The 18,265-nt window shown below is 39.2% G+C and overlaps 3 protein-coding genes across 3 annotated transcripts; 1 reads left to right on the top strand and 2 right to left on the bottom strand.

The window, feature by feature from the left end:
- The first annotated feature begins 2,080 nt into the window (after nucleotides 1–2,080).
- LOC134189044 (uncharacterized) lies at nucleotides 2,081–3,484 on the top strand. Its single transcript, XM_062657276.1, has 4 exons — nucleotides 2,081–2,215; nucleotides 2,282–2,630; nucleotides 2,722–2,982; nucleotides 3,042–3,484. Exons 1-4 carry the CDS (start codon nucleotides 2,132–2,134, stop codon nucleotides 3,353–3,355), a joined length of 1,008 nt encoding a protein of 335 aa, XP_062513260.1. The 5' UTR covers nucleotides 2,081–2,131; the 3' UTR covers nucleotides 3,356–3,484.
- A 661-nt stretch (nucleotides 3,485–4,145) lies between these two features.
- LOC134188911 (uncharacterized) lies at nucleotides 4,146–7,629 on the bottom strand. Its single transcript, XM_062657119.1, has 7 exons — nucleotides 7,565–7,629; nucleotides 7,163–7,228; nucleotides 6,863–7,093; nucleotides 6,419–6,485; nucleotides 5,310–6,354; nucleotides 5,211–5,253; nucleotides 4,146–4,527 (listed from the first exon to the last, which is right to left on the bottom strand). Exons 2-7 carry the CDS (start codon nucleotides 7,224–7,226, stop codon nucleotides 4,409–4,411), a joined length of 1,569 nt encoding a protein of 522 aa, XP_062513103.1. The 5' UTR covers nucleotides 7,227–7,228; nucleotides 7,565–7,629; the 3' UTR covers nucleotides 4,146–4,408.
- Nucleotides 7,630–13,416: 5,787 nt separating this feature from the next.
- On the bottom strand, nucleotides 13,417–16,503 carry LOC134188851 (uncharacterized). Its single transcript, XM_062657054.1, has 6 exons — nucleotides 16,392–16,503; nucleotides 15,813–15,917; nucleotides 15,137–15,385; nucleotides 15,011–15,065; nucleotides 13,672–14,950; nucleotides 13,417–13,610 (listed from the first exon to the last, which is right to left on the bottom strand). The coding sequence occupies exons 2-6, from the start codon at nucleotides 15,880–15,882 to the stop codon at nucleotides 13,539–13,541; spliced, it is 1,725 nt and encodes a 574-aa protein (XP_062513038.1). The 5' UTR covers nucleotides 15,883–15,917; nucleotides 16,392–16,503; the 3' UTR covers nucleotides 13,417–13,538.
- Nucleotides 16,504–18,265: the final 1,762 nt, after the last annotated feature.

The raw sequence follows: 18,265 nt of genomic DNA, 5'->3' as shown, positions 1-18,265 counted from the left end.
CTTTGTATTCACTGCAATTCAGGCTGCTGGTACTGTACTGTAGATGTTACTTGCAAATTGTGATGTGTACTCCTAATTTTGTGTGTGTGTGTCACTGTGTTTGTCACGGTGTTTGTCACCAGTTGTGCGTGCGTGCGTGCGTACGTGCGTATGTGTGTGTGTGTGTGTGTGTGTGTGTGTGTGTGTTTGTTCGCGCGCGCATGTGTGTGTTTAAATATTCTGAGGTGAAGGTTTAATCAAACTTGGATAATATATAATGTTTGGAAATCTGGTATTCTTTGATCAAGTTCTTTGATATCGTCACTGCACAGTAGAATAGATTGATGTGCGCTATTGGTCTCTAGACTAAGCATCGCGCACTTACAAATGATCACATGACATCTTTAGTCTATAGAACAATCCCTCTTTTGTGACTAGCAGTGGACAGCTACTTTGTAGCACAGTCAAGCAAGAATGGAAACAAAATTGAGTAAAGAAATAACAATCTATTAGGCAGTTTCACCAGATTGTAGGGAACTGTATTACATATAGATGAGCGTCTTATAAATTAGTGCGCAATGCTGCCTGGACTAGCAGCTGGTAGCTCATCACATTATAACAATCAAGACAACTCTTTCCCAAAGTAATGGTTTGCAGAGCGTGTGTTGATGACACCATCAACAGTCTGTCTGACCAAAAATCAAGTATCTGAAATGATCTCTAACAAAACTCCTTTAAACTTGGTGTCCTTAAATTATGTGATCCTTGGTGACAAATTTTACAGGTTAGGTTTCCTTTACATCACAGTCAAACGAATTGATGATGTCATTCTACTTATATCAAATTAAAACACAGATTACAACCTATTAGAAATAGTAATATTATGTCATTAGTCTACATTTACATGGTGTTTTCTTTGCTTGAATTTGGTGTTTTAGGTATATAACACAAAAGTCGCACTTTCCTAGCTGTAGTGAAAGTGTGCTTTTATTGCCAACAGTGTGTATTACTAAAAATTAATAGATGGACAAACAGACAGATAGACAGACTGCCAGAGAGACTGTGAAACAGAAAGATAAACAGACGGACAGAGAGATTGGCAGCCAGATTGTGAGACAGAAAGACAAACAGACAGTTGACAGACAGAAAGACAGACAGACCGACAGACCGACAGACAGACAGATCGACAGACAGACCAACAATGAAACACACACCAATCCCCACAACAAAGTAAATAAGTACAAACAACGTATATTAATATTGCAGCGTTCATCTTATACTAGCAGTAACACGTTCTACATTAATTAACGAAAGTTATTCCTGTAAATGGTATAAACATTCTCTTGCTAGAGTAACTTAAGGAAGTTCAACTAAACAACTTTGTTATAGGTAAAAGTAGATGAAAACAGTTTTGCTCTTGGTTTCTTTTTTACACCTTGTTTGACAGTACGCTTGGACTCCACAATAATACCATTTAATGTAATTTAATGCTGTGCCGTTGCAGCAGGAATTCAAAATACTAATTAGATTTTTATTACTAAACTTTGTCCAGTAGCCAAGTTGCTGACTAGTTCGTTGGTGCAAGCAGCAGATTCATTAACATTGTAGCCATTGTGCCTTCTGAATTTATGCTATTCGTTTGCAAGCACGGTTTGCTTAGAAAGATCTAGAGCCGTTCCAACTTGACCCATACACGTGACTTGCTCCTCCCCTAGGGTGGGGCTCTCACTCAGCGAGCTACGATACTACAAATTTCATAAGACATTAAATTGTTTGCTGACCTCGCATAAACAGAAACGTTGTTTCAGCAAGTTTCAATTTTTCCAGCCACGCTCCGAATGACGAGTGGTTCCTCCCATTGCTTATCATATCATTTGCAAAACAAAAGACTCCTACGCGCGTTGTGGTACATACCAGCACATGTTCGAAAATAGCATGTAGATGCATGCAGTTTGATCAACAATTAACGAGTCAAAATTTGAGTCGATTGTTTAATGCCGTAATGCACAATGACAAACCGAAGCTGCACTACTTTGATACAAAATTTAAGTCCTGCACGTGATCACCTTTGCGTAACGCCTCCTGGTACAGTACGTACTTTTCGGAAGTCGGGAGTCGTCGGGAAGAATTAGAGTTTCAGCTGCCGGCAGTGATGGACTGCGGTCTATCTTGTCCGGGAGTGGTTGCCTTTCTAGCCATTACAATTTTGGGCTGGCCACACCTGATTCGTGCAGAGGTTTGCTTTCAAATACCTTAGGCAATCGAAAGTACGAACTTGTTGCATCTTCTCTGACTCTCTTAGGTTGATGAAGGCAATTCAAGTTTGAAACAAGCAAATAGTACCTCTACCCTTTTATCAAAATCTTGTTTAGCGCAGTGCGCAGGGGTCGGCGCTATGCAGGCTACCGTATGCGAGACCGACCTTTGCTCAGAAGACGTCTCTATTCCACTTGTTTACCCCGACGGCATGTTCTGTGTTCAAGGCGGACATACAGTAAGCCGTCAAGACGTCACGACCACGTACTGCAACGTTATTCCTTATAAAGCACCAAATGGATTGATGTGGAATATCACAGTGAGCAATGGAAGTCTCTGTAAGGCTATATGTTTCAATACAAAAGCCTTACTATACGAGCCTGCCTACTTTAACGGTACGTTTATTTTTTGTGTTTGAATATACATTACTAACGGTGACGAAACCAGTAATATATTTGCAATTAATTAATTAATTTTAACTTATAGTTGGGAGATATCTCTTTCGGAGCACCGATCATGATCGTGTTCTGCATCTTCGAGACAATGCAACCTATTGTGCTTTGTTAACAAGCAAATTAGACGTACTCAAAGATGACACTAATAGCTCAGTAAAACGATCTGGGGAATGCAGTATGGGATACGCTGTATCAAACACGGATTCTAGAATGATATTAGTATCGGCTACAGCTAATCCACCTGATGAAGCAGTTGCCTCCTGTGGAGTAGCATGTATAGAAACATCCTCGTGTAAGAAGACTTGATAGCTAATCGACTTTCATAATTTTGTAATAATTGAATTTGTGTAGCTACGAGATTCAACGATATACAAAAGTTTTCCAAACATGGCCAAATTGTAACAACTGAAGACTGTCTGTATTGTTACCTCAACGATTGGAAAGGAACACTACCTAGCAGCAATGTTCCTGCAGGATGTGTATTGACTAGAGACATGAACAATTACTGGAATTTGACAGTAGATGGTGGGTCAGATGTTAGCTGTTCCGTTGAATGTTTTTGCTACAAACCACCCAATACCGACAACATCCATTCTGGTGTCTCCACAATGAGTGGACTAACAGGGTATCTACTAGGTTGCTTATGGATTATTTTCTCGTTTTAAACTAAATTATGATTTCTAATGATTGCTGTAACTATAAAAACTGTCTTTGTTGTACAATTATGCAGGAACTATTGCCAGATATTTGTGGCTAGAATATAATTGACAATTTTCTGTTGAATTTAGTTCTGCAATGACTGTGGTTTGCTATGACGTTTACACGCACGCACACACACACACATACGCTAATGGACGAATGCATGGAAATGCCCTTCAGTACCAAAGATAGCACCCCTGAGTAGTTCTAGGTGGGCCCTCCTACACTATTTGGAGTTTCAGACCACGCTGACGTACTCCTACCAGTAGGTTTTTGGCTCCATAACATCTAACTGCACTGACTTTGATTCAGCCTCGGGACCGAACTTCAAGCCCACAAATACCAGTGCTGCGTGATGATCCGCCAAGACAGCGGTCTTGTCCGCCCCCAGTCAATGACCAGATACTCATTTATACTCCTGAGTCGACAGAGGCAATTGCGTGTGAGTTTCTTGCCTAATTAAGGGAATTACGCCTGTACCCATCCCGTACTTGAACTCATGACCCAAAGTTTCAGGATGTTTCTATTCTCCAAATGCACGCTCTAACCAATTGACATACAGACGGCAGTCACAAACACACACACACACACACACACACACACACACACACACACACACACACACACACACACACACACACACACACACACACACACACACACACAAGCTCATACGAACACACTCACGCACTTACACGCACTTAGAACAACACGTATGCAAATAGGATTACTGGCATGTGCTGCACAATTCAAAAGTCAATTGTTGATTAGAATGTGCTACCATTTAATGAAGCAAATGCCATGCTGTGAAAGAGATAGGCTACATAACATCTAGTCAATTGCAATCTAGCCAACGTTAAGCAAAGACCCACGTATAGTAATTCTGTACTGTTTTCACATATTGCTGAATTCCTAAGCAGAGTACGTAACAAGTCAATTTTGTAACAACTAGTACCAATTGTAGCAATTAGGCTTGCTTGTTGTCAAACATAATCTTAAAGCAGTGTTGCTTGATTGAGTCATTTAGTTTCCATTCCGTCAACTACTCCATGATTTATTCCAATTTCTACTCTTTGATAGCAGTTGTCTGCCGCACTCTGTACTTCTGCTCGTCCGGCCAATAAAGATGCATCGGTATCTAGCAAAAATGGCATAAAAATTACTCGTTTTAGAACCACAAAATTTAGTAAGTGTAGAACGTCTAATAAAAAATCTACTTTAATACAAAAACGCAAGAGGCAATGATACATGAGTATAGCAGTAGCGCATTCAGAGAGAGGGCACAACGGACTCGAGCCCTCCTCCCCCCCCCCCCCCCGGTTGCCATTTGCTGTTTACTTGCCAGAGAGTAAGACATTGTGTCTGTAATTGCCATGGCGCATAACATGATCATATATATGTATATATTATACAAAACAATGATTGATTTGATGTCAAGAATATTATACTCTTTTGGTCTAATGGAATCTGCACTTGTGGCGTAAATCTCCATCTGTGAAATGTCTGAGACCAAAATTTAGTGTTGCTGACATGTCGATCAGCGATCAGTCCGTTCTACATCTTGGTTTCGGTTCACAAACTGGGTGGGTATGTTTTTGTTGTGGGCTTGGTTGGGCCCTGGACCTCTCCCTCTCAAGACTCTGGATCTGCACCTGATTAGGTCAATAGTAAACAAATAACGGGGAAATTATAGACGGACAACATAACCCGCATTTACATGCATGAATATGTGTGTGTGCGTGCATGCAGTTTTCAACTCACTGTGTTGCTATGGAGTCACTATGCTATTTTACACAAAAGTTTACCTCTTACAGAACTTACCTCTTGCCATTTGATCAGGTGCAGATGGGAAACTTTTGTGAGTCTACATAAATTGACATTAGGAGTAAATCACAAAATGTCAATAAATGTTTCTCTTACTTTAGCATTTGTAGCTTTCCGTGCTGTCTCGCAATCTTCGACTGCATCACTGGAATTTTTGCTGTTTTTAACAAGCTCGTATCCTTTTCTAGTTGGGTGCAGGGACTTTGAATTTGCAGAACAATATCGATATACAATATAAGAACTGATGGTCAAAAAGAGAGCACCTAAAACTAGAGCTACCCAAAACCACCAAACAGAGCGAAGTGGTCTATTTGAGTCACTGCAGGAACCAAGTTGAAGGAAAGACGATCCGTTGATTGATATGAGTTGAGGAGATGCATTAGAGTAGAAGTAAACAAGAGATACATGGCATACGTCGTACGAGTCTACAACAAAGCTGCAAGAGTCTTGGCTGTCTTTCCCAAAAGGCGACAGATCTAAAGATGCATTCACTTCACTGCCATTCTCAAATCTCTTCCAGAGCCTAATATTGTTTTGGCAATATCGAGAAGACGAAGCGATTGCTACACCTGGCATAGCAGGCTTTAGCCTAATTGCACATCTGTACATGTATTCTTTTGCCTCTGTTTTTGTGCAAAATGCTGTCATGTTGTCTACTGAAAGACGCCATTCCAAACGATTTGAACAAAGCACCGACGTCTGGATTACAAACTGAAGATAATCGTTTCTTTCAGAGCAATTAGTCAACAGAGCAATGTTTCCTGCAATTACTGATGAATTTACAGAATTGTATTGACAATAACCCTCCTTTAGAAGAACAGTAGTGTTGATGTATGTGGTTTTGTTTGAGCCACAACAACATGGCGAAGTGCCAAAATCGAGTACAATACCATCATGAGGATTTGAGGTATCTATTAGAGTTGGACGAATTGGTGTCACTCGTCCGAGGTTCCAGCAGCGATTGCTGTTGCCAATTGGGGGTGAGCTTGGTAAGATGTTGTTCGCCTCGACTGCCGAGATTGGAGTGTGGCTACCACACATGTCTACAACCGATTTAGTGGTCACGTTTCTTCCTAGTGCTATCACAACTTTGTAGTAATCAACTCTGGCTTCTCCTTTTATTGTGCCAAAAATATCATTGCTGTATGAAAAATAAATATTTTTGTCATTTGTGTGATTGAGTCAGAGAGATGACGTAGACAAACCTTAGGTTTTCAAGATGAACAACAAAATTTTTGGTGGCAAACGGACGAAGACTCGTTTCTTTAGAGGCTACAATGTGTATATACTTTTGACACACACACACACACACACACACACACACACACACACACACACACACACACACACACACACACACACACACACACACGCACGCACGCAGGCACGCAGGCAGGTAGGCACGCAGGCAGGCACGCACACACACACACACAAACAAAGACAAACACACGCACGCACGCACGCACACACACACACACACACACACACACACACACACACACACACACACACAACACATACACACACACACACACACACACACACACACACACACACACACACACACACACACACACACACACACACGAGCAGGCAAGTCACGCACGCACCACTCTAAACTCACGCACTCACGCATACATCTTTCTAACCTGTAGGAGCTCTTGTCTTTGGCTCGAGTTGGCATTGAGCTGCATATTTTATCGGTTGTAGGCACGCTCGATCCCGTCGAGTTGAAATACATCCGGAACCGACATTGAGATAGTTATAGCACCAAACACAAATGTTGTTTACATCTTCGGCTTCTTGACGCCTAGAACATGGATCTCCAACGCACGTCCAGCAATCTTTGTATTGAAAACATCTTTCTTTTGTAACATTGCCTGAGTAGAGTAGCCAAGCAAAAGAATCAAATAAACTTGTTAAATTTTACCAGGTGGCAGTTTCTTTACTTCCCAATGATGATTTCAGCAACAAAATTAAAAGCCACCGATGGAAGGTTGATATTTTGTTCATTTCTAGAAAACAGCAGTTGATTTCCAAATATAGGTAAGTGACTTCTGACAGATATGCACACAGACTCTCAGAGTACAATCACGTGCGCGACGACAGCTAAAGTTTAGTTGTCGACGTATGCGTCATTGTAAGGAATTCCCAGTCAAATAATTATATAAGGCACATGTTTTATCGTTTCAATGTACACACTATATCATCTAACTAAAGCAACTCTTGAGCTAAAAGCTCAAACACGCGGTCTGCATGTAATCCGACGAACACATGATTGTCGCAACTTTGTACGTGTGGTCCGGTCGACTAAATTAATCTGATTATAATACTGATAGGTCATATATTACCTTTTAAAAGCTGCGTCTAGAACGTCGTACGTTCCGCCCAAAACTGAAATAGGCTCCACCCTCCGATGTGGCTCACGTGCTGAGTCGCAATGTTGGAATACGCAAGTTAATTGCAACATTCAAGTAAAGAATATATTTCTACACAATTTATGCTGGTTGTTCAACGCAATTTATCAATAGAAGGACAAACGTTGGAATCGTCAGGAGAAAAGATAGTGTTCAAGCCAATATAGCTACACCATTGTTCAAGTTGCCGAGTCCCAAGTGATTACTTTATAATCAGTGTTGGGATAATTAAGTTGGCCGCTAATGAGCAATAGCACACAGGATGAGTCACACCAGACTGAGCACTCAAAGTACGAGCTCTGTCCATCTGTTGTGACAAGTGGCGGATTTCTTTGGTGTTTAATTACGCATGCCAGGGACGTCGCGTAATCCCTACAAATAGGGGCTAAACTTCACGATGCTACGGGCACGCCCATTTTGTGGACACGCCTACTTTTATTGGCTTCTACCCTACTGATACAGTAGAATGAGTGGCAGATCCAGCCTGGAAAAAGAGTGTTGTGTCTACTATATACAGCCTTGTCCTTACACGTATTTACAGTCCACAATTTTTATGATTAAGCATACAAATGATGGGCTATACACATATATAGCCCTGTCTATTCATGCCACGCTACGCCCCTGAGCTGCATGCACTACTTTGTTTCAGATCGCTAGTAAAGACTGGAAAGAAAAAAGAAGAAGAGGCAGTTCGTACTAATAATAATTATAATATTTTTAACGTACATTACACTCTCAATGAAGAGCCAAAATGCTATTACGAATGTACAATCACAATCCTTTTCTTTAGATCACATTTTGTGTCAACTGGAGGACCTTTTCAACAGTGGTTCCTGACGTACTGCGTTTGATGTGTTCTTGGTTTCAGAAACACAACAGTGGTGTGCGCACGCCAATAAACTTAGCGAGCCTTACCATGATGACCACAATTCCCTCACTAGATATTCTTGATAACTTATAGCTATGGATCAAACTGCTGTGCTGAAAAGCAAAATCAGACAACCATGCGGAAGACATTTCTATAGGCCAAAAACAAGGCAAACAATGCGCGACGTTGTCTCCTTTTGTAGCATTCTTACTCTACTAGTGATAGTTTGTTTACACCTCCTCTAACCATGCAGTTACTTCTGTGAGGGCAGTATCAGTGACCTGAAACGTCTCAACACATACATACGGTCTACAATCCAATGGAATCTTACTTATGCACTTCAAGTATGCATGAAATTGACGTTGACTGTGATGCAATAATTTTAAACACGTTTGCTATACGAAACATTCTTACAGAATTTCCCTCTTGAAACTACTAACTTTAGTAAAACCTCACTAAATTGCTCAAGCCTTCTTGTTTACATTACTTTTATCCAGTCTATTATAGATTATCGTCTAAACTCTAAGCCAAAATGTTGATAACAATTAATTAAAAAAGACGGTTTTCTTACTGATCTTGGTACAGCTGACGAGCACGGCAGGGCCTTGTTCTAAGAAATTTTAAATTTTTTATAACTGGATATCTTACCGCAGGGGACCGTCCCCGTTCATCGCAAATTTCTGTCATACATGAACTATGCCATAAAAGTTTCGATGGGCTTGATAAATAACGTAATCCAACAGCGTATTTTTATGTCTATGTTTTCACTTTATTCGCTGTTCGAACAAGTCTAACTACGATCGAACAGTGTTTTTAGGTCAGGAGATTTGGTTTGGTACAGTCTGACATCGCTACTGATCCGTACAAGCGTCTTTGTTTTTAAAACTGCCTTGTATTACCGCATTTATAATCTAGAGAAATTCCCGCTAGTAATAAATTTCAATAATAAAAAATTTCAATTTTAATAAATTTCAATATTAATAGCCAGTAGACTTTAAGATCAACAAAGAGAACATTAGATGGTACAATCGTAGTAGGTCAGCTGTTAAATAATACAAGCGCGAGGAGTGCATATTCTAGCTACATCAGTAACGCCTCGGTGGACAAAGGGTTGGACGATTAGGGAAAGACCTACGACCGGACACTTCGAATACAGCGTATGCTCGTATTGTTCTTGCTGGTGTTAATTAGAGTACTAGGTGATGACAATCTCACGTGCCAGTCAATTAGTCTGTCCCCTTCTCCACTCTTCATGTTAATTAGCAAGTGCCACGTGTGCAGCTGCTGTTCCAGAACAGTCAATGGCTAGCACTATAAGTGCTTTTGCATTGTTATAGCCTTTGCTGCCGGTCACGTTCAAGGTGGTATTTAAAATTTTAGGTTCAGTAATAAGCCACGCCCAGGTTGAAAGTTTACACACACAGTCACACACACACACACACACACACACACACACACACACACACACACACACACACACACACACACACACAAACACACACACACACACACACACACACACACACACACACACACACACACAGTCACACACACACACACACACACAAACACACACGCGCGCATGCAAATACAGGGCATTGGAAAAGGTGACCTTTTCTAATATAGACGAATATCCATAGAGCTCGTAGATGTTATTTAATTTACTAAATCTCAACAACAATTTTGGTTTGTAAGACCTATTGATTTCGTTGATTAGAGATGGTGAGGTCGCGTTACAAGATTTTAATAACTCCAACTTGTTGCTATATTTATGAATTAAGATATCTCGCTCCAACAGACTTCTGCACAACTGTGTTGACTCATTCAACAAATTGATTTCGGTTGCTAGATCACGCGATATGAAGAATTAATTAACTAGTGACCGTGTCGTAACGTACAGCTTGAACTGTTATGAGCGAAATACCAGTCAATCAGGCCTTGCGAATTTATCTCAAACTTAGTCTGCGCTGTCTAGGAGGCAGTCAAAATTTACATAATGTTATTATCACAGTAAACTTATTACTACATGTGTAATCGTTTTGTCGTAAATGTTTTTGCTCTATACTAAAATAGGATTGTCTACTAACGAGTACAAGTGGTCATTAGATTCTTTCATTCACCGCTAACTATCAAAGTCTCGATTTCAGCTGGAATTGTTATCTATATAGATGTTCTTTTAGTCTGTGAAGTATAGGCATTTATTATTGGGACTCTGGGCTACTGCATGGAATTGCAAACAAACTTTTATGTGTTATGGGTATTAGGGTTTAGAGGGAATGAAAGTCATGACCGTTGTATAAGTAATGGTGGTTATAGCTAAACAAAGACGATTTACTATAATACCGTTCTAAAAGAGAATGCCATGCAGTCGAAATTCGTATAGAAGAAATCCTCAAATTCTTTTTTGCTGAATTCTTACGCAATAAACACTCCTTACGCAGATCCTGTAATAGCTAATTGAAGTTTGTTCAGATTAAGTTAATCTCCGGATGTGGGAACTTATCAGTGCAAGAAAATTGTGATGACATTATATATACTTATTCCAGCAATATGTGCAAGATCGTCTAGTCAAACTTAGTAGATAAACAGTAGCAATTAGGATGGCAAATGGTTAGGTGTATAAACTATTTATCTTTTTAATTTCTTATACTAAAACTTTCTACCTAAGTAAGGAAGTCTAATTCTAGGGTTAGCTAGAGAAAAAATTTGAGTCTAAAAGTACATGCAAAACTTTACTAATAATTTCAAATTTTGACACGTAATATTAATTTGAGCAACAGTTATTCAAATGAGGTTAATGGTAAATATTGTGCATAAATCAATCGTTGATACGAAAATGTATAAAAGGTTATGCTAATAGGCTGATTCTAAGGCTATAATTGTAGAGTCTAGATAACATAGTTCGACTCATCAATCTAGCCAACATAAGAGTAAATCTACATGTTCATGTAATTTATGTACTGTTGTCACTGCTGTTGACAGTCGGACGTCCTTCTAAAATTTGGTCGAGTTTACTTTCTACTCGTTTAATTCCAGTTGCATTATTCTGCAACTCAGAATGTATAAGTTCTTGTCCTTCGATTAAATCCTCATTTGTAGCAGTATCTGCAACAAAATCGAATATAAATTTTACATTTTTTGAAACCCTGACGTGTGCAATCTATTTACAAACCCGAAAGGAAAGACTCTAAGATGCATTTGTTGCTTAAATAGTAAGCAACAAAATGCCAAACAAAATGAAGACGGACAAACCAGCAGACATTGAGAAAATTGCAAGTGTATGCGCAATTGTGTAACACATCTCTGTGCTGCTATGCAGAGACTGAGCACGTAGTACACAAAACGTTTCCTCATATCTATGAACTTACTTCCAACATTTTGGTCAGTTGCAGATGCGGAAGGTTTGTCGGTCTAGGAGTATAAAAATATTACAAGTAAACTATACAAGATATAAATTTATATACATTTGTACATTACTTCAGTATGAGTGGCTGATTCCGTCTGGTTTTTGCTATCGACTGCGACTTTTGATTGTTCAGGGTGATCGTTGTTTTTGAGACGTTGATATTTCTTTTTCTTAGCTTGCCGACATTTGGAAATTCCAATAGTAACAACTAAAGTAAACAATACACCTGCACCTAGAGCTGACCCAAACCACCAATTCTTGTAGAATCGTTTATCTGAGTGATCGCAGACAATAGGTTGAAAAGAAGTAGATCCATTGATTGGTATCAGTTGCGGTGTGTTATTACCTAAAGATAAACAATAGATAGAGTGCATAAGTCGTGCGAGTCTACAACAAAGCTGCAAGAGTCCCGAATGCCTATTCTAGAAAGCAACTGATATGAAGATGCGTTCTCTTCACTGCCGCTATGAAACGTTTTTCACAATAGGAAATTGTTTTGACAATATGGAAAAGATGAAGCAATCACTGATTCCTTCGCAGCAGCTTTCAGCTCAATTGTACATCTGTATTCTTTCCACATTTTTTTCGTACAAAACACAGTTGTCTTTTTTACTGAAAGATGCCATTCCAAATGATTTTGACAGAGCACAGAAGTTTTGACTAAAATCTGAAGGAAACTGTTACTTTCAGAACAATTAGTCAACTTTGCAATGTTTCCTGCAGTTACTGATGAATTGACAAATCATATGAACAATAACCTTCCTTTAGGAGAACATAGTAGTGTTGATATATGTTGTGTCTCTTGATCCACAGCAACATGGTGAAGTTCCAAAATCGAGCTCAATGCCTTGTTGAGGATTAGAGATATCTAATAGAATTAGAATAACTGATGTAATGTTTCCGAGATTCCAACATCGATCTATCCTGCCAATGGCTGATGAATTTGGCAAACGGTCGTCCGTTTCAATTGCTGATATTGGCGTGTAGCTACCACTCTTATCTACAACAGATTCAATGTTTACAACTCTGTCTATTGCTATCCATACGTTGAAGTTTTGAACTCCGACTTCAGCTTGAATTGTGCCAAAAATGTCATTTCTGTATAAAAACACATATTTTTGTTATTCTGTAAAACATAAAGAAAGACTATCTAGGATAACATTAGATCCTCAAGATGGACAACGTAGTTTTCTGTGATGAAGGGAGTAAGTTTCGAATCTTATAAATATAATAATAGTAAGTTGATAGAAGAATGGTGGGAAAACGCGTAAATAAACACACAACTACATGCACACACACACACACACACACACACACACACACACACACACACACACACACACACACACTGAGGACGAGGGCATGTCCACACATAAATATACATACTGATGCATATATACAGTATGTACATTCAAGGATTAAGATAATTTGTACTCTGAGCATTATCATCACTGCTGTCACAGTACCGCATACTTTCACAATTGTTAGCAAATATTTGCTTTAGGCAATAAATCATGAGTATTCTTGTTTGTACTAACATTGTACTAAATGTCGCGTCGTCTTAAGAAATATGGCATTATGTCAAAAGATCAAAGAAATACACCAAAAAAAGTTCAAATCTAATGTTTTTCATTTCATATTATGCTAGTGTTCTTTTCTGTTTCTTGAATGCACTCTACATTCTGATCTTGCATTGCAGTACAGAACTGCAACAAACAAAGATACAGCTAGTTAATCTATATTGTAAGACTAAACCATGCTACTTACTGATTTGGACTCATTTGGTTCCTTGACCATGGATTTGGAAAATCCGACTCCTGCACTAACACTAACTTGAACGGTATCATCCCTAGTGTCTTGTGTGTTACTCTTATTCCCTGTAGTAACATGCGTACTTGTAATTCCGTAGTCCTTGGAATACGAACCGCTAAATTCTACGTGTAGAAGAGATGTGTTTTCTTTAGGTCTTGAACTTGCATTAGTTGTCAAAAATTGAGGCTCATCATTGTCTAATGTTACACAACATTGTGGTTGATTGCAGTTGCTCTCATTGTTGTTGACTTCTCCATTGAGTTGCACTACAGAGTCAAAATCAGCAGAGTTATTGTCTGATGTTTTGTTGTGTCCCAATACTTTTTTAGAAGCTTTAGTTCTCCTTCTTATTACCAGCACCAATACACCCAATAGAAGAAAGACAACGACACCAATGGTCGTTAACGTTATTGCAATTATAGTTTTTGTTGGAGTTGTATTGCAAGTCTCAACTGTATATTCATTTTGTCCGTTAATTTTTATAACTTGAGGCGAGGCCGAGGCATAGGTGTATACGACTGACAATTTGCAAACATCTTGAGACTTCAGACCGAAAGTACAAACGTCATGAGAGTCGTTTGCGTACTCAACTGTCGCATTGACCTCGGACCCGTTAGCGTACACTATCCAAAGTTTCAATGAGTGTTTGCAGTACATTGAAGGCTGACTTTGAACGGTCGCATTCCTCGTTTTTAATTTAATTTTGCAGTAAAGTTCGTCTGATTCGCTGTGATTGCAATGGACAGTCGTGTCTCTCACAGATAAGCGCCATTCTATGTTTGTGTCACAGAGTACAGAGGTTTGCACCTCAATCTGCAGACTTTTGTTTGTATTAGAGCAATCAGCCAGAATTTCCAAGTTTCCTGCAGTGACAGCTGCGGTAATCGAATTTTTGTGACAGTCATTTGGTTTGAGAAGAACACTGACGTCTGTTGCTGTCAGATTGGCAGAGCAACATAACGTTTGACCAAAGTCTAGAGCGACTCCTGCTTGAGGATTGGAATGCTCGACAAGAATCGGACTGACGTCGGTGATCTGCCCTATGTCCCAGCAGCGGTCCGGTCTCTCCGGCATGGGCGTGGTTAGCCAAGTGTCACTCTCTATCACTTCGATTGGAGTGTGCTGTCCACACGTCTGTGACATCCTTGCTCTTTCTAGAGGTTTGCAGAGTCCGATCGACACGTCGAAGTTTTGAATTCCGGGTACTGTTTGTATCATTCCGGAAATGTCGTCTCTAGGATACCCAAACAGCAATAAAAACGTCATAAATAACAATTAATATTAACGACCTAACCTCAGAGTTTCGATGTGAACAATGTAAGCATCAGTTACTATTGGCCTACAGCTTTCTATAAATTGGTAAAAAATTGAAATTAGTATCAAATATAAGTTTAAAGCTAGTTGTACATCAGTGAATTACTTTGTGGAATAATTGATGATATATTGTCGATGCACTGATTTGTGTACTTTTTTGATTTTTGACCACATGGATTATCTTTTTGACGTGATATGCATCCACTTCCTACGTTGGGTAGGACGTTGCACCAGACACATATGTCTGTAGAATGCTCGTTTTGGGTCTTTCTGGAGCATGGATCCTGCACGCATTGCCAACAGCTGGTGTAGAGTGAACACTTGTCTCGATCCTTTGCGACATCATGCTCCAAACCTGGTTACAAAAACAACAGTTCTTCTTTACACCGTCGCTTCCACAGCTATATGTACATTCTGAGACCACGATACTACGATTTCCACAAAGAATTACTATTATAGATGCTATTTTCTTTCAATTTATATTATTGTTATATTAATTAATTGAGCGCTCTACTTGTAAAATCATACAAAGCAACTGTCGTTTTACGTGAGCGCAAAGTTATCAATTATATATATATATATATATATATATATATATATATATATATATATATATATATATATAGTTGTTAGTCGTGAAAATAGAGTAGAAGAGTTTGTAGATAAATGACGTGTTGTTTGTGGTTACGCAATGTTTGGTTCCTGTGAGGGTCTGTCACGAATGCGAATGATTTCGCGTTATCATTGGCAAATATTAAACGTGTACACGTTACAAGTTATACATGATGTGCATGTGGCAATTGATAGCCAAACGAGAACGTTTACGAAGACCGTGTAGACTCTGTTTTCCATTGTCTAGAGCTTCAACTGCGACTGGAAACCTCAATCTGTAAAATAATGAAAAGAAACTGTTAGCGTAATGTACTAGACAACGACAAATGCTAGAAAAGTAGTGTCTAGGATTTTTCTCACTGCGTTAGACAAGTGGGCGTGTCCCAAGTCAAGTACACGCTTTCAATCTAATTTACTTCATTCTCATAGGTGTATTGGGTAGTATATCAAAGACAGAGCAGAAATCGACGATGCCTTTGCAAAAAGGTCATTGCGCGCCACAATTGGTCTGCTTGGAGATCGTCTCGACATCTGATCACAAGACACGTGATAGTGCTAGTGGGCTCATTATACTTGAGCTGAAGAGGCAACTTCTAACGACCAACACTAACTTGACGCGTGACGCAGTAAAACTAGGTAATGCGTTCACGCTGTGATGGTGCAAATGTACGTGTACTCTTAGTAGCATGCGTAGTCGCGATTCTAGCCGAGTAGAGTCTTGAAGTCTAGGTAATAGACAATTTTCTTACCGTTCTTGGCAAGAGTGCTAGTTGAAAGTCGTTGTTTTAGGAAATACCCAAATTCCAGCTGGCTGACTTATATAAACGGAGGTCATTCCTACCCTAGGCATTCTTTGTATGCAACTTTTGACTCAGGATGTGATATTTTATCTTCGTGGTAAGTGGAAACTTTGATGTATGCTCATCTCATCAGTGGGTGTATATAACCACACAATGAAAATTCCGATGACATCTCGTTGGTTGTGTCGAGACTTTATGCATGAAATACATACGAACTAAACTTTGCTTCCAAACAATGTTTCGTAGAATGCAACTACCCTTCGAAGAGTGACTGCAAGTCACCGAACAACTTTGTTGACAACAAAGCTAATTACTTCTGGGTGTTCTGGTACGCATGTCATTCTAATTGCTTTCTAATTGCTTGCTAATTGATCATAATTCGTTATGCAGAATACTATTTGCGTTGGTGCTGATCACAAAATTGCAGAGCAAAATGGACCTCGAGTATTATTTGATGTCATTGCATGCCAAGTCTATATGCTCCTGGCGAGGTTGTCTTCGGAGGCGTGAGACTTGTCAGACAATTGACGAGCTGTTACGTTTTGCTATTTGTGTGCTTTTTGATCACCAATCCATTCTCAATTCATTCACCCGTAAAAAATCTTTGTCACAGTCTGACATTGCTACCAATATGACCTTACTTTCTAGAAGCTTCAACTGTTATTTTGAAAGTAACAAATTTTACAAAATTCTGCTAATAATTGTAGATTTTGATACGTTATATTAACAGTTATGCTAAAGGTTAATGTTGAATATTGTGCTGCACACTTGCAAGTCAATTTTTGACAGGAAGATACTAAAAATTGCATACTGTTATGCTAATATTATGCAGACTATTTTAGGCGCGGATACAGAATGGGACACCGGGGGCACGTTGCCCCAGTCAGTGTAAGACTGCAATTTTACCCTCTACATACCTGAATGCAATTTTTCTATTTCAGCGATTAAAGAATCTTAGGTATATGTACTGAATGCCATGTTTTGGTCTGTGAGCAGCCCTCCTTGAGAGATGGCCTAACTCAGTGAGGAAGGTGGTGAGTCATGACATGCTCTGATCTGCGAGGAATTATCCGGGACAGGTAAATAACTATCCGAGTAACCCCCGGCAACAGTGCGCCTGTATCCGCCCCTGATGCTGCAAGTTCTAATTTACATCGGTCAACTCATCAATCTAACCAACGTAACAGCAAATGCACGAGAAGAGAAAGTTATAGACTTGTTACCAATGTTGATGTACGACATCTTGACTTTTGTTCATCTTACTTTCTAGGAGTTGGTGTAGTTCTTTGTACTCAGTCGTTTTCGGTTTATGTTAAAACTTTTGTAGTACCGTTTTCATTCCAACTTTATATAATCTGCACTTGTGCTCATTTTGTAATCAATGTACCAAATAAAATATTTAGATCACGGTAGACGAAATCGTTGCATCAGTGTAAAACTTCCTGATATTAAGAAATTAGATCTGCTTTAGGACATTTCAAAATTTAACTTTTGTGTTGGAATAGAGACTCTGATAGTTGACATTTACGTAACTTTTCCTTAGCTGAACAACGTTATCAATGCATTGAACTGTCGCACTCGTGTTGCATTGTGCACACTTGCAGACATTAGCAACATCACCTCTATTTACGTGATTGCTTGATTGATTGAATTTTTGGATTAATTAATTAATAAGCAAAAAATAGAGAAATTTATTGTATGGGTACCTTATGTAATGGTTTTGTTACTTTACTATAGTTGAGTATGTGTCTGTATATATGACAGCAAAACGCTCAGCTTTGGCACCAGTTGTGCACACATAGATTGAGCGACAAATTAAAGTT

The sequence above is a fragment of the Corticium candelabrum genome, chromosome 13 (assembly GCF_963422355.1).
Source record: "Corticium candelabrum chromosome 13, ooCorCand1.1, whole genome shotgun sequence".
Lineage (NCBI taxonomy): Eukaryota > Metazoa > Porifera > Homoscleromorpha > Homosclerophorida > Plakinidae > Corticium > Corticium candelabrum.
Note: the sequence above shows the minus strand (reverse complement) of the source record. Positions and strands in the feature narration are given on the sequence as shown.